General features: G+C 33.3%; 1 protein-coding gene across 1 annotated transcript; it reads left to right on the plus strand.

The window, feature by feature from the left end:
- Positions 1-1,421: 1,421 nt before the first annotated feature.
- Positions 1,422-24,289, plus strand: LOC117108345 (nostrin-like). Its single transcript, XM_033250335.1, has 15 exons — positions 1,422-1,606; positions 7,934-8,019; positions 8,512-8,592; positions 9,026-9,088; positions 10,568-10,649; positions 12,280-12,342; positions 12,627-12,731; positions 13,164-13,388; positions 13,640-13,756; positions 15,206-15,314; positions 15,569-15,657; positions 15,819-15,947; positions 17,096-17,195; positions 17,421-17,651; positions 22,042-24,289. The coding sequence occupies exons 1-15, from the start codon at positions 1,580-1,582 to the stop codon at positions 22,134-22,136; spliced, it is 1,602 nt and encodes a 533-aa protein (XP_033106226.1). The 5' UTR covers positions 1,422-1,579; the 3' UTR covers positions 22,137-24,289.

Genomic DNA, 24,289 nt, shown 5'->3' on the forward strand with positions numbered 1-24,289 from the left:
ATTTTTAATGGAATATTTAATTCTCCAGAACATTTTCTGGAGATTATACTATAAACAATATTTAGATCTTCATATGAATTAGTATTGGTATTATTAGACAGTGGTGGCTTCGGAAATTTGTCGATGAGGGGTCCGAAAAAGGGGGCCGACTATAGAGTCTCGATCAGGGTCCCGGAATAAAAAGGCCTGGTTGGGTTGTTGGGGATAGATTTAAGGCTAAATGCCTGTTCACATTATGACGATGATGATCAACGATAAAAAGCTAAAAAGCCGCTTTATAGTGTATACGAAAATAATTTCAACAATCAAATCAAATGACGTCATAATCGTGGGAAACTCAAGATTATGACGTCATTTTATTTGATTTGTGAAAATATTTTTTTTATCGTACACCATACACAATAAATCGTTATCGAATCGTGCTAGTGGGGAAACTTCTCATATCTTTTATTTTCTATATGAACAATTGTTTTTTAGCCGTTTTTTTATCGTTGATCGTTATCGTCACACGCCTTTAGTATGTGCCGAAATTATGCTTTTAGACCACAATTTAGGAGTCGTCCATCAAACTAACGTTTTGAACAGGCAAATTAATATTTTTGGTCCACTGCACCTCCACCCCCTGGTTTGCGCCACCACTGCTACTAGCCTCTTTGCCTATGCTAACAACTGAGAACGTCTGTGTCCTCAAACTACACAAATGTAAGAAAAGGAGTTCTTCATACCAGAAAGCCAATCTGTGGAAACAAAAAGCAGCCGAAGCTGAAATCCGGGTTTGCATCACAAAACCTATTCATAAAAAATATTTACAAATGCAAAACAGCAAAGTACAAAAGCTAAGAAACATTACAAATACAATTCATTACAAAAAACAAATACGGTCAAATTATCATCAATCATAAAAAAATATAAAAGAAGGTCACTTTAATTATCATTATCATAGTTGCTAAAGTTTAAATTGTACCGTATTTGTACAGTAAAATATTGCACATTTATAATTAGAAGAAATTGGTTTTATTAAAAATATGAAAACGTTCATGCAGTAGATTGAGTCCGGAGTTCTGCCCTTGGACCTGGGCCCTGCCCCTCCCCTCCCCACAACTGGTGTAGTCAAGCATTTCAATTCAAATCTCTCAGGTTGGTAAAATCTATGCACGAATGATTGATTTTCTTTTGATGTTTCTCATAACGCGAATTTTTATTTAGTTTTGTCTATTTGTGAGCTAATTCAAAAGGAGGAAGCATAGTTAATAATGGTCGTAGGAGCAATGGTTTTTCCAAAAGATAAGTTGAGAGTTGCTGAGCGGGTGCTGAGTTTACCTTGGTGCACCTCTCTGGGGGCGACGAACGAAGTTGTTACAGGTTACAGGTATTGTAAATAGCGCCCTCATCGCCTACTGCTTTGTTGTATTGGATTTGGATTGGTGAAGTGTTGATTTTATTTTGCAGTTTGATTTTTGTGACCGGTGTGGTGGTAGTAAGGGAGGATCTGCCTGTATGATACATATAATGCAATTACTTGTCATCTAAGAAGTTTGCACATATTTCTCTATTGTTTGCAAAGAGAGTAAGAAGAAACATGACGCATTTCCAGTCTTCATTTATTGTAAGTACCGTACGGTTTATAGGGGTGGGGTGGGCCTAGCTAGGGCATGGCGGCAAGGCAAGTCGATTAAACTCTACCTGTTGCGGGGATCACATGGGACTTACCCACCGCTGGACTGAGATGGTTGGACCAGATAAGACGGGGCCTAACCTTGTAGAGTCCCCGTTTCGAACTTGGGGAAAATGTTGGGAGGTGAGAATACTGCTGGGTGAATCCATATTTTTGGGGGAGGAGGAGTGGCGGTCCTGGAGGTCAGGGGTATTACCTTTAGTTTGACAGTGAGTGACAATAGCAGGATAATCCACATCCGACACCACAACAGGGGCATTCTTTAGAATGTTTGTATTTACTGTATTAATTTATACTATATTCCTCGCAGTAATAATACCGTAGTATAAATTCAAATTTACCATCTGTTTGTAAGTAATAGTAGGAGGTTCACATCACAAATAGTTGCTTTATGCTGCTTTTGAACCTTTCTAGGAACTACTATTTATAATGTTTTGTAAACATGTGCATTGTTTTGTTTTGTTTTTTTCTTTTTGTTATTGTGTTCTTGAATATAAATGAGTAAAATTCACAGTAGGTGCCTAGATAGATGTTAATGTTTTATTTCCCAGTGTTATGGCCAGAATCATCTTCCCACATCTGCTTCTGACAGTTCATCCCTGTTGCAGTACTGTAACATTCATTGTTTACTTTTATTGTGTAATCCTCAAGACTTATTTCACATATATTGCTATTTTATTGTTTATTTGACATATTTAGATATTGTGTTCCTATCTTATGATAATCATCAGATGACTACTCATCTTGATATATTGCCTGTCTTACAAAATATTGCCATTTGTCACATTAAATATGCATGCATTGTAGTAGTGGACTCTTAGTTAATGATTTTGTTTCCTTCCTTAGTATATTACTCAGCAATATGGTTTTTTGGCCTTTAATATGACTTTATCAATTTTAATACAACTAGCTACGGTCAAGACGTTAGTGAGAAAGGCCTATCATAACGAATAAGGATATATTAGGACCTATACTACAAAATCTTTTCCAAGGTTTCAATTACCTAAATTATTTCAATCCTTTGACCTGAGAATGATACTAAAATGTATAAAATCTGTTTATGGACTAAGTGATTTGCTCATAGATGTAATCAACTTAAAGTTTGCCCTGTTGTACAGTCAGTAAGTAATTTAGGAAACTACACTTTTTTAACAGTGGCACACTTCATAATTGTGAAGAAGCATAAAAAAAAATACAGTGCACAGTTGTAAAAATCAACACATTGCAATTGTCATGAATACAAAAGGCAAAAATATAAATGACCGACCAAAGATGGTGAAGGATACGAATAAATATATAAAAAGTAAATAAATAAATAAAATCGAAACTATGTGAAACAAATAAAACAACCAATGTCCACTAGAATCATGATACATATTATATACACACTTTCATAATTGTGAAGTTGCATAACAAAAAAATACAGTACTGTATCGTCATAAAAATCAAAACATTGCAATTGTCATGAATACAAAAGGCTTCGGTATTTATTGTAATATTTTGAATAAAATATACATAGTAAAATTTTTTTGAGCGTGACGCTAACTTTTTAAGCATGGTGCAATCTTTGCTTATTTTTCCTTTTTTCTTCACCCAAGAGTGGGTCTCGTCACGCTTAAGTATAGCGGGCGAGACCCCTGTCACCTCACACATTCTATTCTATCCCTTTTGTAGTCATTCTGTTGGCTTTACCTCGCCATTTGTATTGTCAATATCACAATTTCTGTTAAGTACTGTATTAAGAAATGTGGTGAACTTAGTTATTCATTACTGGATGCTGCTATCTGTTCTCCATGGTTCAACCCACAGATGACTTTTTGTGTAGGTTGGATAATCCCTTGAAAAAACTTTTTGAATTGTACAATATTCAAAAGCTGAGCAATGTGACAAGGTTATTTGCAATATGTACTGTTGTACCTTTTACGACTTTATTAAATATTGTAATCCAGTGGAGCTCACTTGCATACCTGTCTCTTATACACATCTTTTGTGAGCCACTTCCAGACATGAGACCTGCCTATTTTTTACTGAAAATTCTTTACTTGAACTACCATTTACCAGAATCGCACTGTGCTCTAAAAGACGACAGGAAAAAGTCCACTCAATAGTGACAGAGAGGGCGCAATATTTACTGGTTCCTGATGGCAAAAAGTGTTCGTCTACCAAGTCCTCAAAAATATACCCCATAAATGCGGCACCTCCACACCCCCCCCCCCCCCCCCCCCCCTCCCACCTCTCTCTGTAATGCTGTATATAATCTTTTGAGAAAGATACAGGTTATTGATTTCAAGCTAAATTTATTACATATTAAGACAACATAATGATAAAAACATTTATTATTCTACCCACTGTGTGCATGCATTCGCAGAAGAAATATGTATTGTAAAGAATAAATTCCTTCATTCTTTGTGATTTCCAACAATAACAATTTTGAAAATGGTAGAGCATTGATAAAGCCATAAAATATGAATTATTATGCTGATAATTGTCAGGATGTTGGATTGGGTGGATGTCTCAAGGGTCCAATGTCCAGTTATACTAATCTTAAATCTTGAGTTAATATTAACAAGTGATCACTAAATGTAACTGCTATACAAATATTATGTACTTGTATTTGTTACAATTTTTAGTTGAAAATAAAAGGTGATTGGTAGGTTGTTGGGATTGGTTCTCAGGAGTTTTTAGTGGTTGGTTTGCACTGCTTTAAATTTCAATGGTTTTGACCAATATAGCTATTCCAATGCTTTTTGTATGCTGCAAGATTAGATGGTTATTTCAATGCTTCCTAAAGCAGTTTTACTGCTTTTGACCAATATTGTGGCTATGTGCTACAGTAATCCCATGGTCTTATTGTAGGACTGTAATGTAGCACTAATGCTGTGTTCCAGGGTCTATGTAGAGTGTCATGTAGCATAGACTGCCTTCTAGTGTGTTGACTGTAGCATGTTTAGCGCTGCCTTTTCAATCTCAGGTTAGAGAGAATTTGAAACCCGGATTTATTTCAGATGTAATTTATCAAGCATACCTTAAAACCTCAAATTGAAGCCCTGGGCTTCTTTTCTTTGCGAACTTTTGATGGGCTTTTTTTTAATGCGCTTCTTTTCGAGGCTACTTTTGCAAAGTAGGAGGGATGCTGTGAATTTGTACTATAAAACAATAAATAAGGCCACTGTAACGTCAATCTGTATCATGGAGTGTATTTTACTGGCATTAAATCACCTAAACTACTTTTAGTAAACAAAGCTTGTATTTAATTTATTTTGTTTTCTGAAATTCATGTACAGTGTATGTACTGTACTATTTCAAAAAGAGCCTGTGCTATCTTGAAAAGAAGCCCATGGGCTTCTTTTCGAGTCTAATTTTGCAAACTAAAGAGGGGGCTTCAATTCGAGATGGGCTTCATCTCGAGATTAAGCCCACTTGGCTTCAAGTCAAGGTTTATTATTGTCTTTTTTAATTTATAGTAAGTACTGTATACTTGCTTTTTGGATGAACAAAGAACATTTTTAAAATAGCATTTTTTTATTGGTGAATCCATGGTATGCATGGGTTGATGATGCATGGGTGGGAGGATTTTGTGGTTGGGAGTGGGGATTATTGACAGTTTCTTTTTGCATTTGCTTATATTTTATCCTCTCCATGACAATTTTTTTAAACATTTTTTATTATAGTAGTATATACTTGTAGACAAATCCTCACATGTATTTTTTGTCCTTGTGTTTTTCCTGTGCGTTACCTTTTGGTCTGTTTATTTTATTTCAACAATCTATAGTATACTGTAGAAGGTGACCCTTCCAGTTATACTGATATTCTGGGCCCTCTACATAATAAGATCAGAAAATACAAAAAGGCAGAAAGTAATATAGAACTACAATTCACACTTAACAATAAGAATACTATAAGAAATATTATATTAAGAATTTTATATGTTTGAATGTTATGATTGGTTTATTATTGTAAATTGTCATCAAACTTTGAAAATTTAATAACAACAAATCTTAAAAAAGCAGCCCTGACTACAGTAATTTTGTGTAATGCAAATGCCTTGTAATTTGTGTATTGTATACTGTTTAATTTTCTTTTTTGTTGTTGTTGTTCTCTGGATTTTAAACTCTGAAATAAAAGATGAATGAATGAATGAATACCATTACATGTGAAGTAAATGTTGTCTTTTGTAGGGCATAACAAAATAATTAGAGTGGCATTCATTGTTATAAGCTGTTAGCTATTTACATTGTAATTCAGGAAACTTCAGCAAACTACCAAACTTTATAGTGTTACTTCCTCATTGATTTTTCTACTTCAATCAGTTAAATTGCAGTAAGTCACATTAAAAAGTTCCTTCACAGTCTCCTTCCCCCGCATAATCTGCTGCTTTTCTGCTGTAAGTTCTTCGGCTGTTCTTTATCATCATGTTTATGTAACTCTTAGCCACTGCTTTAGCCAGAAAAACGTAATGGAACATCAAAAATATGCTTTAGTTTAATGCAACATTTGAAAGGTTCGAAGAATATCAAGAATTTGCTAAAGTAGACCAGGCCCAACTAGGCTAGATGGATATGAGTAGAGCAAGCCGTCACGGTAAAAGTAGCTGTCCTAAATAATTGTTTGCCTTCCAAAATACGGTTGGGCGGCTCGCTGGCTAAACCCTTGCTCTTAGCATTCCATATTTAAATCAGCGCTTAGTGTTTCAAGTAAATTTATATTTTTTGGTATTTTTGACGGCCAGGTGGATCCAGGGATTCGAAGTGAGGACCCAGGGAGCAATTTTACAGATAGATGGTCAAAACAACCTCAGCAGCTGAGTGATTGTGAATATCACTGGATTCAAACCTCATAATCTCTTGATTGAGGCCCAAATAATTAGTGTCATGCTTGTCTGTAAAACTTCTGCAGTATTTACTGTATCTAAGAAAAAGAATAAACATTAAAAACAAATATTTCCTTTTCTCCAACGAAGTGCTCATACTTCCGGGTTTAAACTTCAATTTACACTCAACTTGAAAGCCATAGAACTTTTTGACACCGAAAACTTTTCCCTATTTACAAACATTGTATGTTGGAAGGCTGATAGCTTTCATAGGCCAGCAATACACTTATCATTTAAGAACACATTATTATTTGCCATGTCAAGGTCAGACTGAAAACCACTATTAATTGTTACTGTAGAATAGAAATGATAAACAAGTTCACACAAGTTTTATCACTATAACAAACAATAATTATCATGATACAGTATTTAGAGCTCAACGATCGCTCTTAATAGTATCCAGAGTACTACCCAGTTATTTCACGTAGGTTGAGGCTCCAACTATTTATAATTGAATCTATCATTCGTGCCTCATTGGGTGTTTAAGAAAATGTTTTAATATTTAATATATAATAAGTGAAAAAAAATTGTACAAAAATAGAATAGGTGTATCTTCATAGGGGTGGGTGCGGATCCAGAATTTTTCAAACGGGGAAAGAGGGGGAGGGGGGAGATCGAGGCACATCATTTTCAGAATAGATGCAAAAAGCACTAATTTCAATACATATCATTGATGCATTGAAATTTTAAAATTTAGTGGCAACATGGGGGAGGGCATTTATCCCCATGCTCCTACTGGATCCGGCCTGGGAATGAAGGTCAATGAGAGACCACAATGACCTGTCATCAGGAGAACAATGAGACAGTGCTGCCTTATAAAAACCACAGATTCCAGAACGTAAAACATCAGTTACTGAAGGTGATGTGGATCAAATAAATCCCTGGAAGCCAGATACAGCAGACTGCCTGACTGGTAGGTCAGAGTGAGCCTTCCACCAACCAAGGAAGTTCCCATCCTCCCCAACAAGTTATTTACAAAGTACAAATAATTTTTATTTGTGCAAGAAAAAAGAATTGAAATTTAGTGCATCGTAGGGTGGTGGGAGTCTATGAATTTAATATTCCAAAAATAACAGAGGCAAATACAGTTAGTTTTCATCTGGTGGAGCCTGTCCATTTCCTGATAAAAGTCTCCACCCATTCCAACAAAACAATCCTTCCTATTAAAGGTGTGTCATTGTTTATAAATCATGCAGCCACTGCCACAAAATCTGTTTTGTTTTTTTGTTTTTTTTTTCAGAAGAGCTGCTGCCTTCAGCACCAAATGTATTTTTTATTTTTCTTCTTTTGCTTTGAATTACATTGCTAATCATGTGTCAGAAATATGTTACAGTGTGTTAAATTGTTCAGTGATTTTCCCTTTTTTTGTTCTCTACTTGGTGATTTAGGGAGCCAATGGCTACAATCTGTTAAAGAAGTACATGAAAGGAAGTACAGACTTTAGCAAAGATTTCATCAATCTGTTAAATGAAAGGTAAATCAAAGTTCAGTTATATTACTGTTCCTAAAAATAAGGTAGACATTCAATTGAAACATTTAAACAGTTTTTTGGGTTTTTGTTTTTTTTTTCCAAGTGAGAGCCAAATACTATTACCATGGTCCCTTGGGTATAAGTAAGCCCACCTCCTACTTTATGCCCAATATTTATGTAACTTTTAATTTTTATGTACTCCAGTAGCCTTTCCTCGGGCAAAAGCCCAACATACAGTATGTTTTGAATGAGTAGCCAAGCTGACTTCTTCAGATACTGTACTCTTTAAAAGAAATCAAATATTGGTTTTTAACTTAGGCATGCAGTTTTGAAAAGTTATAATTTGATTGAAACAGTATATTCAAAGTAATTTAGATTTTTTTTTTTTGAATGAACATTCTGTTGTTAATCAGTTAAGAGATACTGTACAGTATTTACAAGGATAATTATAATACCAATATCTTTTTTATTGCTATCTGTTGACTTTCTTCACAGGGCAGATATTGAGTGTTCATATGCTAAAAGTCTTGCAAAACTTTCAAATAAAATAACAAAATCCGGCAAAGAGTGCGTAGGGTAAGTACAGTAGGTTACACTGCATGCACATTAGTTACGTATCTGTAATATTTGTGTTATTCCCAGTCATATTATTGTAAAATGTTCCATATATTTTCCTACCGTCTAACTGTGTGATAACATATCTAGGGCTGGATAGATATGCAGGATGATATGGAATATTTTCTTTCTTACGATAATAGAGGCCGTTATGTTTTAAAAATGCAGGCGCTTTAGAATAAAGAAACATGCATTAGTACAAAGAAGAAAGTTACTTACCTTCTTATGAATAATGCACTTTTATGATACACTAATATGAATTGCTTAATGCTGATGATGTGTGAACTTAACCTCTTTCCCCCACACTTCCCCTAGACAACAGACCTGTCTCTGACCTAGCATGTAGACCTTTGCTATAGTATTAGTATTTTTGCATGTTGTTTCCCCCCTACAGTACCCTAGCACAGGCATGGAGCACCCTAGCATTGCAGATGGATGCAGAAGGAGACCTACATAAGTATGTAAACTATTCCTTGTTATTTAATCATATTTCAAGCTTTATGTACACTATTCCTTGTTATTTAATCATATTTCAAGCTTTATGTACACTATTCCTTGTTATTTAATCATATTTCAAGCTTTATGTACACTATTCCTTGTTATTTAATCATATTCCAAGCTTTATGTAAACTATTCCTTGTTATTTAATCATATTTCAAGCTTTATGTAAACTATTCCTTGTTATTTAATCATATTTCAAGCTTTATGTAAACTATTCCTTGTTATTTAATCATATTTCAAGCTTTATGTAAACTATTCCTTGTTATTTAATCATATTTCAAGCTTTATGTAAACTATTCCTTGTTATTTAATCATATTTCAAGCTTTATGTAAACTATTCCTTGTTACAAGCTTTATGTACACTATTTCTTGTTATTTAATCATATTCCAAGCTTTATGTACACTATTCCTTGTTATTTAATCATATTTCAAGCTTTATGTACACTATTCCTTGTTATTTAATCATATTTCAAGCTTTATGTACACTATTCCTTGTTATTTAATCATATTTCAAGCTTTACCGATTGCTAAGTTTTTGGAAGTATTTTTTAACCTAAGGATATTAATGCTAATAATGTTGGTGTTAGTTGTTGAATGTTGTTATATGTTGATATTTTTTCTACTGAGTTTAGTGTTGGCCTCTTTTATATTATTACCATGGTTTCACAAAACTACAGCATAAATACATGTGTTTGTGGAACACAATTATTCATATGCCTATTCTGATTCGTCATCCATTAAGTTGGATAAAATCTCTGGTAAAGTCAATTATGCAAAAGCGCATTTGTTTTGTTGTATGTCCAGCTAATAAGCAATCTTAAATCAACAATTATGTTAAATGAACTTCATTTGATTTCTACTTCCAATGTATACTTTTAAATGAAATTTCAATACCATTAACAATTATGTTGCTGATTTTTGTATATTTTGTTCTGAAGGATAACAATACAATGTTCACAGTCATTTTGGATCTATTGAAACAAGGAACAGGCAAAGAGAAAAGTCATAATATACCAATAAAGGAAGTTGGGAAGGAAAACTATTAAATAAGAAATTATACATACAATGTGCTGCATAGTCATGCTGCATGCGGTATATTATAATGAGAATTAAGGCTTCAGAAAATTGATCATCATTTGAAAACAAACACACTGCTGTAAATGCAAGAACTTGTAAATTGGTCATAAAATTTAATGGAGCAGTACATGTTGCTGTATGGATGCTTAAATTTTTGGGTTAAATTGTCAAATATTGAGATCAAAGGTCATAGAAAGTTTAAAAATCATATTGATTTAGTTGTGTGGCATAGTTGATGATCACTACAATGGCACCAGCAATAATGTATAGATTATTAATAATAACACTCTATATGATATTTAATTTTTTTAGGTAATTTTGTATATCTGATTTTGTGATTATCAAATCTTCATTGCAGACAATTTGGTGAGGTTCTACGCACAGAACTTGCAAAGCCATTCAAAACATTTCTGGAACAACAGATTAAGGCACAAAAGTCTGTGAGTATGAAGTATTAATTAAATCATCTCTATATTAAGAAGACAATAGAGTATTGTGCTAGTTTTAGTTGGACAGCATATAATAAAACAAGGTGACAAGCACGAACGTTCCAGGGTTCTTTTTATCGTCAATTAGAGATTCAGGAATCGATGGGCACATCGTGTCGATGGGCACATCGACACCATAAACAAAAATTCCTGTAATAGTAATATTACAGTCTCAGTACATAATCATTATGTCACATCTCAAAAGCAACTATAAATACATAAACTACACAATCTCAATATATAACCATTACAATATCAATACATAAGTATTTAATAATGTGTATACCTGGATTAAACAAAAACTTTGGAGGAACACAACCATATTTAACCTGCCTCTATACCATTCTACTGTATTCAATCTAGGAATGAACCATTATAATTAATTAACGATGTAAAGATGACGATAATAGCATATATAAGAAACGAGTCCAATAATACACTCTACGGTGTTCACACCCCAATGTGGCATGCATACCTATCGACCACTCTGCCATCACAAACAATAACATTTCTCAGTTGAAAACATGACAGATACTACCTAATATTGATACTTGAATCAAATATAAATCAATCACATTATCAAACATTATTAAAGATGTACCAATGTATAAAGTCACTGTTATCAAAATACACTGATAAATATAACAATTTATTAACATACCTATAAACTTATTCAAGCAAGTTTACTACCGTAAGTTTCAAAACCGGCCAACTACATACAAAGTGTTCAACAGCCAGCAACCATGTGAAAACCACTTTATATACCCAAGCAATCAATGTCATTACACACATTCATTATTAAGATACAGACGGGTTAATTAAGAGCCTAGATGCAATACTTCGCGATGCAATTACGTGCCAAGAAAAAGATCGACACGTTTATTCGCTCTTCCACAGTATAAATAATAATATGCAATAATAGTTGAGTTCTGAGGACCCTATAAAAAATAATATATTTTCTATAGAATATGGTCCGAAATAACTTGACAACAATTGCTTTATAAAGTCAGTGACCCTGATGATGTGTATTTAGGATATTTTATAATCAAACTGCTGGTTGCAGAAACAGTTGCTCAGTGATCAACACATTAACTTGAATGGTTTACTACTAGTAGTACGCCCACTGAATGAAAAAGAAAATTGATTGTGGTTTATGAAGTTCGGTGGGCCTAACCTCCTGGTAGACATCATTTAATAGATTAAAATGTATTGTAAACATTATTATGAATTATTATAGCATTGACTTCTCTTTTCAGTTCTTTTATAAAGTCTATCACCTTGCTATCTCATAACCATGACTTTCTAGGCCTTGCATTCAGAGCTTGGCCTAGCAACAAAATTCATCACGGTGTAAAACCCAAGCATTGAGGTTCTGCACTAAAACAGGCACTATATCCAAATAGTGCCTCTTCAGGGATAGGAAAATTACATGCAAATAAAAGTGATGATGTCTAGACTGACTTACAACAATAATTACACTGTATTAAGACAATAACAGGTGCTTTAATGTACCTAATATCTGTTCAGTGATATAGCTGTATAAAATTTGCAGAATTAAGAGCTTTTTTTCTTCTTACTGTAGATTGATACACCAGTAGAAAAAGCAGCAAAAGTTTGGAATGACAAAAAACAAAGTATGATCAAAGTAAGTTTTGTCTTGAGGAAAATCCAATACTGTAGAATGCATATGGGCCATACTGTCCCCAATTGAGGCATGTATGTATGTTCCTAAAATCCATAACATCTTTTCTTTGTTTCTTATTTCCTTTTTCATGTTTTCTATATCTATTCATATAATTTTACAGTATTTATATACCTTTTTTTGTTGAATAAATTTACCTCACCCTTTTCTGGTAAAAATTCCTTAGATTTGTTTAAAGTTCATTTCAAGCATTTTCAGAACAATTGGGCTTCTAACTTTTTTTCTAGATTAAGAAGAATGTTATCACTAAGACAAAGGAATGTGAAAGCATGTCCCAGCAAATTGACGATTCAAGTGTTAAGAAACCACTTACAGAAAAAGAACTCACTAAGGTAAAGAAATAATTTAGGGTGTTAAGTCAGGCACTTACTGTACCCAATGGTCATCAGCCAATGCGATTCTATGGAGAACACAGCTCCATGATGCATGCGCAATGAATCGTTTTTAATAACAATCCGTTCAGACTGAAACCGACATTTTAGCAGACGGTCTTGCATCATAAAATGCTGACAGGGAGCAGAGTTAGATCCGCCATACGACCATCGTACAATGCAGTAAATGCCCGGCTGTACAAAACAACATACATAAATTGTAAACTAGGATCTAGATGGGTAATGTATATCCCACACCCCCTACTTTAGATATGCCACTCCCAGTTTCACAGAAGAGAAACCGGGAGCACCAAAATAATCTTGTTCCAGCGGCTTGAAACAAATAGGATTATTTGAGGTATACTAAATTTTGTTCAAATGTATTTTCTTTAGTTACAATCCAAGACCAAAAAAGCTGAAACAGTCGCAATTAAAGCAGATGGTGAGCACATAGATGCAGTTAAGAAACTTGAAAGTGCACGTCACGATTTAGAGTACGCTGTACGCTGCACTGCTGGCCAGTATCAGAACATAGAAGAAGAACGGTTCGTGCAACTAAAAGACCTCATAGGAAAATTGTCAAACCATATGTCAATACTAGGGCCAAATGTCACTGAGGTAGGTCAAATGTCAATGGGCCAGAACATGCTGTATACAGCAAATACAAGGTTAAATGTCATAGTACATCAAAAGTTAAACAGATTTCTGTAAAAATAGTTTGTATTTACTGTAAAGTTCCTTTTACAAATTTTATTTCATTAATTCATTCATTGATATATTACATTTTGGTAATAAAACTTAATTAGGATATTTTTTAAAAAACAATTATAATTGGGTATTAAAATGCAGTTTAAAAAACTTAATTTCAGATTAGTGCAAGAGTTGGCCAAGCTGCAGGTCTGATCGATTCAAGCTGTGACATTGAGGTTGTTGCTTCAACATATTCCACAGATGTTACTGCTGACCAGATTTTGTATGACTCCTATGTAAGTATAAAACTAACAAGTTTAAAGAATTCAAAAAATGAATTTTGAAGATATTAGGGGCATCAAGTTTCAACTAGAACTGTCTTTGCTAGCTTACCTCTTAAATGCACAGTGTTCACCTGAAATCCTGATTGGTTTCTGGTTCCTTTATAGGTTATCAGTAAGGCCCAAAAAAATAAATGTTCTGTCTCTGGTCCGCAATGGGCTGTGAGTAGTCATGACTTAGGCCTAGAATTACCAATATATTAAGCTTAATACCACTGTTATTAGTCACCATAAATAGAATGATTGTTTAAAATAGATAAATATACTCAATAAGTATTTTATTTTCTTAGATTTTATTAAACTAAACTGATGTTGAAATTTTAACGTAGCGCGACGGCGTCTAGCATGAAATGGGGATTTCCCCAGAGCAGGAATACGTTGTTTCATTGCAGTAGCCTGAAGTTTACATGCATTTCCAGTTGTTTGTCATCTTTTTCAATAGAAAAAGATGAAATTTGTAAATAATGTCAGTGTTTCAAAATAATTTAAAAATTAAAATTATGGGAATGGTTTGGGGCTTAAAAAATAGATGCGGCTTATACACAACTAGGTGACAAAAAATCATGATATTTCACGTCCTAATTAGGGGTGCGGCTTATACACCGTAAGGGACCTTTTGGCATTTTATCGTGCGATACCGTAGCTCGACGAGTTTGCTGAGTGTGTAAGTATGTGATGAAAGTCCATCGTCCTCCTCGAGCAGTGGTGAGCGACATTTGCACCCGAGATCGAAGAAAGTAACGGCTATGTTGGGATCATCGCCCGTCGGATTTTTTCAAAGCGTACCCATTAATGCTGATAATGATGATGAATTAAGACGGGGTCCCCTTGGCAAATGAAGCGAAATCGAGGATGTGGAAGGGCAACAATGTATAGCATTAGCAGAACATAAAAAAGATACTAAAAACACCTTTTCTGTACTTTCCATGCTTTTCAAAAATTTTCTGTACTTTCCATGCTTTTCAAAAAAAAAAAAAAACAATATAGAAAAAAAAAAAACCAATCGCCGCATCAATTCTGTAACTTTGGTCTGACCAGAACCAGAACATTTTTTTTTTTTGGCCTAATGAGTAGGAATTTATGTGGCACATTATTGCATTAATCCTAAATTTTGATTAAGAACTAACAAAAACAAGTGGGTTTGAGTCCCATCTTGAGAGAGAAAAAGACTCGCATGAAGGTTGTACCTAGTTCACAGGGCAGTAGCAATCTGCCCTGTAAGATTTTAGATTTCACCTGCTCTTCATTGTCAAGCTCTAATTATCAATAATGCTATCTTCCAACACAACATGCTTATTTGTCTTCCAACATCATGTGTTTCAGGAATTGTTAGAGTTCTCATAAAGACCCATTAATTAAGTGTTAATGTTTGGCATCATTTTTGTTTTTCCCTCTTTTTTCAAGGAAGAGGATATGAAGAATACTATGAAACCTGATCGACGTCGATCATGCATAATGAGGAAACTGCAGAGCTTAGATCAGGAGATTTACAAAGAACAGAAAACCAAAGAAGGCAAGCTTAATTGTCAAATTATCTTATGGATTGATTGATTTGATCGATTGATTGATTCATTCATTCATTTTCTTGATTAGGTGATTGATTGATTGTTGGTTCTTTCAGTGAGTGGTTGGTTGGTTGGTTGGTTGGTTGGTTGATTGGCTGCTTAGTGGGATGATTAATTAATTAGTTAATTAATTGGTTTTTGGTTAGTTGGCATGTCGGTCGATTGATATTTTAAAAGACTGACTTGTTTTTCTTCTTTGCAGGTATTGCAAGGTTATCAGGAGCTTATGGTAAAACCCCAGGTTATGCTGATGATGGTACTGTAGACAGTGTTACTCAGAAAATACACAATGTAAGTTGACTAGCGCCCTCTATTTGACAAGTAAGAATTCATGTAATTGTTACATTAAAATGCTTCTCTAAATTTCATATTAAATATAATACATAATTTATATTGTTAATACATAAGTTATAATATTTAATTTTTTATTGGTTCTAATTTTGTAAATTTAGGCAGATGAAATGATTGACCTTCTGGAAGCTTCAAAGTTTAAACTTAAAACAGCATTAGCTCTGATGGACAGGACGGCTCAACCAGTAGCTGAGATTGGGACCCATATCAAGACAGAAAAAGACAAACAGGTAAGAAATGAAGCCAAAGGACCATTAAATGAGACCATTGAACAGTTAAATGAGACCAAAAAATCACTGAGGACCACCTATTGAATTTTATTCAAAAACCTGAGAGATAAAATACATTTGGCGACACTTTTTTTATTCCTTGTTTCACGTACTTATGTGTTTTATAGATCATAGGAGGAGGGCGGAATAAAAATAAAAATTAAATTTTGTTTTCTTATTTAGGAAATGGTTTTGCCAAAAACATCCAGACGGAGGAGAAAATAAAAATAAAATTTTATTGATGTAATGTAAAATGGGATGGTTTAATGCTTCAAATTTATATAATTAAGAAGAAATATACATATCTTCTCTTTGGAGATTTCAAGGCAGCGGAGGGCGTAATAAAATTAAAGAAAAACTTTTATTTTTTCCTTTTTTTGAGGCGTTGGGTGTGCTAATTGACCAAAAATAAAATTTTCTTTTTTTTTAAATCATCAATATTTGCTTTCGGTGGGTTTGCTAAACAAGGTATAAAAATGTCTTGCCTTCACTAAAAGTAAGTAAGTAATGAGATAAGTAAGTAATGAGATAAGTAAGTAAGTAATGAGATAAGTAAGTAAGTAATGAGATAAGTAAGTAAGTAATGAGATAAGTGTAAATTGGACAAAAAGCTATTAAACTATTAAAAGTTGTGATGTTTTCTGTTACCTTCTAAAAATGGATACATTGGAAATACTGTCTTAACACTATCAGTTTTAAATTCATCTTTACTAAAACTGGATTTCAAATTATACTTGATTTTTTTGTGATAAAAACTGTCGAAGAGTATTATAAATAACAGTATGAATATTATATTTAAAAAATGTTCTAGCCACCATACTCATATGTACATTATTAAGGATAGTATTTTTATTCAGTCAATCAGTGTCTTTCAAACTGAGACACTCTGGGAGGCCTCAAAGTTTAATAAGTGAGAACAAAATTTTCAAGATTCGTAGTTGCTTTTAAGAATTTATAATATTAAGTCAAGTTATGTGATACCAATTGTCCACTAAATTATACTAAAGGACCACTTAATGAAACCAAATTAAGGCCAGAAATGCAGATCTACGTATGTTTCTAATAGAGTGCATTGTAAGTGCTAATTTTCAGGGTTGTTTTCAAATTAGGGTTTTCAAAATAGTGTCCTGAGGAGACAAAGGTCAAATGTTCAACCACCACCATATCGAGGTCCTGGTGACGGGGCAACGTTGTCTTCAACAACTACAGGTAAACAATTATTAACATATGAAATTGGGAGCATGACAAGACAACTCCAACTTTGTTGTATGAAAAAGTTATTCTGAATTAAATTATTAAATGTATAACAAAATAATATACTAAATTAGCATTTTTTAAAAGAAAATATATACCAATAGCTCCTTTTTTGTAAATGGTAATTTTTAATCTTTTTTTTTTTTAAATAATTATGGAAAACTTTTCTTATTTTTTCAGTGGATTATACACCACCTCCAAAAACTGTAGCGCCACCACCTCCCCCAGCTGTAGCACCACCACCTCCACCAGCTGTAGCACCACCACCACCTACCTCAGAAGTAGTGGCAACTTCAGGTCACCAGGTGTCGGCATACAAGCCACCATCTTATTCTGACACTGTGCGTCCCCAAGCTATTGCCAAATACGACTACGAAGCAGTCGAACATGATGAGCTCACCATTCGACAAGGTTAATTCTTACAGTTACTCTATTTAATCATCTCTTTGACTGAATGGCTTTGTAACGGCCAACTCAAAGAAAATAGTATGACGCAGCCCGGCACGGGTCAGGTTTGTGTGAGTTAAATGCAGTTGTGATGGTTTGCGCCGGCAACAGTCGTGTCATAGAATATTATTAACATGTTTAATATTTCTCTCTACGGCTTAAGACTGTCGCCCACAATGAATCGCATCAGGTTGCATCATACGACGCTGTTTGAGTTGGCCTTAAGAAATTAGTAAGTTATAGATGTGTATAAGAGACAGTAGCATATCAAACTAAAAAAGTTTTCACTTGATTTTTTTTTTTTACTACAAAACCCTATAATTAATAATACTACTGTATATGTTTTCTATACTTTGTAAAATTACCAATGGAATCTATTTTATTGATTTTTGGGACTTTAATTTCTTGTATCTTGTATCTTTAATTGATTACCAGTCAATTTATTCAAGATTCAACATTTCTTTATTTCTGTCTTTAGAAAATCAGTTGGTACATCACATCTCAAAACAGAGTGTAAGATTAATACAAAACAGTGAACAACAATATTATTATAATTAGGCCCTAAACATATTTAATATTTTTATTAAGACTTTTTTCGGGTTTGTGCAAAGAATATAGAATAATATTTTGACATTCTAATTGTCAATCAAAAGTAAATATTTTTGCTTAACAACAAATTTAAAGCAATTAAACTTGTTCAATAGCATTTCACAAACAGCATATTTGAAAGTTGAATTTGGAATCAAAGTATGAATTAAAATTGAATGGCAAACAATAGTGGTTTGAATAGTTTGAAAAAAGGGAAACCTTGCACATCCCACTTTCCTTTATCAAACTATAAATCACGGATCTCTTGAGTGTACGCCTATGCAGTGTGGTTTCTCCTAACCTCACATCCTTGTTTTTCATAATTATTGTCTACTGCCCTCTATATTTTAATAAGTACAAGAAGCTTGTAATAATGGACCTTTTCAGACTGTCAATCAAACTAAACATCTGACCAATCAGAACACGGCAAGGAATATGTGTGTGTCCTACAAACACACGTGTGTCCCACAAAGCACATGTGTTTGCATATGTCTTTACACTGTCATTTTGTGGGACCTTGGCAACCGTATCCAAGGGGTGGGGCCTAGTGGAAAGGTTCACTGTATTATACATTAGTCTTATGTACTGTGACACAGCTTCTCAAGGTCACTATCCGCTACTTTATCACCCTGGTCGTTTCTCAGACATCTTTGGAGCACATACTAAGCTCCCTGGGGAGTATTCCTTAACAGTGCAGCTTGTAATTAGTAAATTTGCATTTATAGTGTAATACTCCAGGTAGACAAACGGCATGGATAATTGCCTTAACCCTCAATATATACCACATTTTCGACTTCAATATTGTATAATATTTGAATAATTTTTGCTGACTATAGTTAGTGCCTTTGCGTGATTGAAAATACTCAAAAAGTGTATGAACAAGGAAACAGTTTAAAGCAGAATCGATAAGTGGTTGAGGAGATAATTAAGGAAATAAAAAGATCATAAAATGTTTTATTCCAGGAACGAATAACAGCATTTCTTATCATCCCTTCACTAACTCTGACAATGCACTTTCAATTTTAGAGTATAGCAACCCTACATATTGTAATTAGTTAATGGTTCTTGATGAGATTATACACCAAAGTGTTTTTTTTTCCCCATCAGATTCATCAAATCATTCCAAAGGACTATAATGCTAACTTTGAAACAAAATGCTAAAATATTTGGACCTTGTGGTAATGTTACTTTAACCTATGGAACATCAAAGTGTAGTTTGGGGTAGTGTTAGCAAAACTTTTGCAGTGTGTGGGTGGAACTGTTGGTTCAGAGGGAGAGGACCTTATAGGTAGTTGAGATCAAGAAACCAAATCTAACCATCGTTCCTCAATGAGGTAACTGCCAACCGGACTAAAATGAAGACACTCTGTGGAGATTAATCCCATACTCATTAATCCCATACTCATTAATCCCATACTCATTAATCCCATACTCATTCTAATCTACTCTTAGTGAACTGAAACCAAAACTGATGGTGGCCATTGACTTTTGAGAAAGTATTATCCATAATGTGGTAGTGTTTCACTATCCAAGTATCTGTTTCCATCATTTTAACACTAGGCCTTGATTGATTGTATTTGGTATATGATAATCAGATACCAGTATTACCAAAAGCTCCTTTAGGGTATTTGCCAGTGTAACATGGTATTCTGGGGACCTCCTCCATGTGAGGAGTAATGCCTGTTCATTTGCTTTTACAGTTGTACCTTTTGTAAGCAACCACCCTCTGGTCCAAGGAAAGTGGTCACTTACAACAAGAGTACACACCATGTAATGCCTGAACAACATAATATGTAATCATTACTATATTTTAAATAGGTTTTTTAAATCCAACCTCCAAACATTAAAACATATTCCTGGTTAGAAGTACATTATATATTGAGAATTTCTTTTTTCCTTTTATCAAACCAAAATTTGAAACTTGAATGGTGAAATTACCTTAACAGTTTTCTAATAATGTCTATTGTTCTAATGATTGAAGGTACAACCATTATTGAATTAAAACTCTAGTACTGGCTAAAAAATATATAGACCAAAACAAAGTACATTATTTGTTATTGTTAGTTGTATTCCAATAAAGTAATTTTATTATTTGTAATCACCCCCACACCCTTCATTTAAATTTGTGTTGTTGAAAAAAAAAATCCTTCACTTTGGGATGGTCGCTGGCCCAAAATTGGTCGGGTTTGCTGATGAGAAGTGGGCGCTTTACAAGAAGCATCAAATGCAGTGATTGAATTGAAAAAAAAGCAAGCTTTTTTGCAAGTGTTCGCTTAAGAGAAATGGTCAACAAGCTGGTTGCACATAGGTTTTATTTATTCTGTTTATACAGTACAGTATATCCTTTACAGTAAAAAAATTGTAATTCAGTGATAACTAAATCATTTCAAAACATGACTCAATTAGAAAAGAAATAATGTATTCTATTGTTATTTGATCCTTTTAATTTAATATTTTTAATGAATTTTTGAGGATTTTCATGATTATAGTCTGATTATTGATCATTCCATAGATACCTAATAAATAAATGTAAAAATAGATTTTGAAGTGCCTGGTGTTGTAGCATAGTCAGTAAGTAGTTTATTGCTATAGCATTGTACATTGTCTGCTACCTCACCTGTTGATCATAAAGAACCCATGGAAATGAACTGTATGTATGGTATAATAATCCATGGGGAAATTATGGAGCTTCCTGTACAAGCAATAGCTTTTCGTCTGGCCTTGACCGAGTGACGCTTTTAAAGCTTGCTCTTTTATCACTTTGATCTATCTTAAAACTTTCTTTAAGCATCGCAATACATCAGTTAGTAAAATGAATCTCAAGGAACATAATTCAGTTACTTCCTTCATTAGTTATTAAATTGTGTTTCTTATGTAAATATTTGTTACTAATTCATTGTTTTGTTTACCGCTCCAATCTTTGCACTGGGAAGAAGGGAAGGGTATAATTAGAAGGGGAAGGGGTTCACTAGTTCATGGCTATGGAAATATAGTTGCTTGAAGGCTGTTTTATACTTGTACTGTACTATACAGTGTACATAACACATTCGTAGGCTGCATTCTAAGACTGTAAAGGGTATGATACCAACATCAGTGGCAGTGAAATGTGTGGGGAGGCAAAAAAGGAGATGTGTGGGGGTGGCAAAGATAATTTGACACAAATCAGGATGGCTTAATGCAGTATATGGGAGAAGCATAATAATAAAGTGATATTAAAGGGAGTGAGTGAATATGGTTAGGTGAGGGCGATTAGAGGTGGAGGGGTGGTAAGTTTGTTTGGTAGAGGAGGTTAAAAATGCTAGGTTACCGTGATAAAGGGTGGTGGAGGAAGTGAGGGTGACCAGAAAGATGGTTAGGTTTGTTAAGGTAGTGGCGGATGGATGTGAAAGTGAAGGAACTTTGATTGGTGATTGGAGGGAGTTAGGTTTTTAGAGTTCTGAGGTAGGTTAGAGATGGTGGGTTGCAAGGGTGTCGATCCATGTAGGAAAGTGGGTGGAACGAATGCAAAAACAAGAGGAAGCCTGGGGTGCTGACGCCCTTGGTTGGTTAGTTGGTTGGTTTGGTACTTTTTTTGCAGCAGCAGCTCCCAGGCTCTTGCTTGAGCATTTGGACCTCGCTTTTGCGGAAGGATGATGTATTTCTAACGTATTTCTAACACAAGTTTATTTTTTTATAGTATAGAACGGATTTAAAAGCCAGATTTGATCTGCAATTTTAAAATACATTTAAATTGACCTCTGACTCTACCAAATTATTCGTCTTACAGGTGATGTCATCACAGTACTTGAAAGCATGGATGATGGATGGAGTAAAGGGGAGTTAAACGGTCGAATAGGTGTGTTTCCTACCAGCTACGTCTAATTCCTACCATCATCTCAGATAGCGTGATCAAGACGGAAGACCAGCGCATTAGTTACTAATCTTTTTTGATTATAAGCTTATTATTAACACAGCCGCAGCTGACAAACAACTCGTTAAGTATATTTCCGCCTCATATATTCTCTCACCTTTAAGAAATCATGGAGGATTATCATCAATTTAATTCTTACTGTTCAAAATTAAATAAAGTATAAGATTCTTTAACCAATTAAAAATGTATGTACATTCAGTATGAAATAATAATAATAATAATAATAATAATAAATAATAATGATAATGATAAATAATAATAATAATAATAATAATAATAATAATAATCGAAAAGCGCAAACAAAAGGTTTTTTTGAGCTTGAAATTAAAAAATAACAGATTAAAAAAATAATCAAGCCAAGTGAACAGTTAGAAGCATTTAAAAGGAAATGTTAGAGAACCAAAGAGCTGAGTTGAGATACTTCTTGAGAATTTACCCATCCGCTGAGCCTCACCACTTTGAATATTGTCACTAAGGTCCCACAAAATGAGAGCGTAATTATATAATAATTATAATAGTGTACATATATAATGCCCCAGTATTCATTAAGGATGCTCATGGCGCAGACAGATATGGAAAGAGTTATTAACAGTTGGTAATCACTACAAATAAATAAAAATAATAATACCTTACAAATAAAAAAAAATAATAATACCGTAATCCTGGCCAGGAGTACCTTTGCTTGCCCAAGGCAGAATTCCTAATTGGCAACTCCTAAGACTCATGGAGGGAAGGAAGTAGGGGGAGGGAGTCCCACACCGCTGCCCTTACAGATGTAGCCTAAACTCAATTCCTAATACAATTTTTGAAAAATTGGAAACTGATTATTTTGTGTGTATAGTTAATATTAATTAATTATATTATTCTGTGTGTTTAATTAATATTAATTAATTATTATTATTATATTATTGTGTGTATAGTTAATATTAATTATTATTATTATATTACTCTGTGTGTATTATTATTATTAAATATATGTAGGCTTGATTGTGGGACATGTGTGTATACGTGACCTTGTTCTGATTTCATTAACTTCAATTGACACTCTGGAATGGTCCGTGCTATGGAAGCGGACTAACTGAAAAGCTGCTCTCCGGATTCTTTCAAACAACATGTAGGAATCCGAGTCTGTTAAGCAGGGACTGATTATATCAATTGAAAACATGGAAGATATAACCAATTAAAATTTTATATTTTATCATAATTAATATAATTAGTGTCATTTTTAAAGAATAAGGAAGTTGTAAATTATTTGTTTTGACATGAGATTAATTATTGTTGTTTTAAGAAGGAAGAGATTTTATGTGTAGTTGTCAAAATGTATTTCTCTAAAAGTATCGAAAAGTCTGATTAATATATCACCTTGACTTAAAGTATAAGAATTATATTCTCTCATGTTTCATTAAGTTATTATATAAAATTAGATTAAAATCAAGAGTGTTTTGAATGGTGAGGGGACACAGAGGGAATGAGATTAATATTGAAAGAGTATTATTAATATTATTTTTTGTTAATATTAAAGATAATAAAGGGTTATTAATAAATTATAGTTAACTCAAGTGTTTTATAATATTGTTTGTTTATATTATTATTTTTAGTAATTTATTATAATTATCATTATTGTTATTATTGGTATAATTATTATTAATAAAATTATGAAGGGCTATCAATGAATAGTACTATTATTACACAAGCTATAAAAATGAGTTTTATAATCAGTGTTTTTTATAGTTTTAATCTTTATTTTATAATAATAGTTAGATATCTATTTGATAAAGTATATAATCTGTGTCTACATTCTGTTTTATATGTTCATCTGTATATTATAACAAAGGGAATTTTCACATTTAATAAGACATTCAAATAATGTTTTAAATCTTGTAATTTCTTAATTGAGTTTGCAATATTATTCTGAATGATATTTTTATATTTAAATTTTAAAATGATCTCACTGTTGAATGTTGACTGATACAGTATAAATATAAGGAAAACTAATTCTCAATGGGTTGCATAGATTCAAGGATATATATATATATATAATTATGTAATAATCGTTTATAAGCAAATTATGTACAAGATTATTAAACATGTGTAATTGGTATAT

The sequence above is a fragment of the Anneissia japonica genome, unplaced genomic scaffold (genome assembly GCF_011630105.1).
Source record: "Anneissia japonica isolate Jap-2015-1 unplaced genomic scaffold, ASM1163010v1 scaffold426_len1935630_cov189, whole genome shotgun sequence".
NCBI classification, from domain to species: Eukaryota; Metazoa; Echinodermata; class Crinoidea; order Comatulida; family Comatulidae; genus Anneissia; species Anneissia japonica.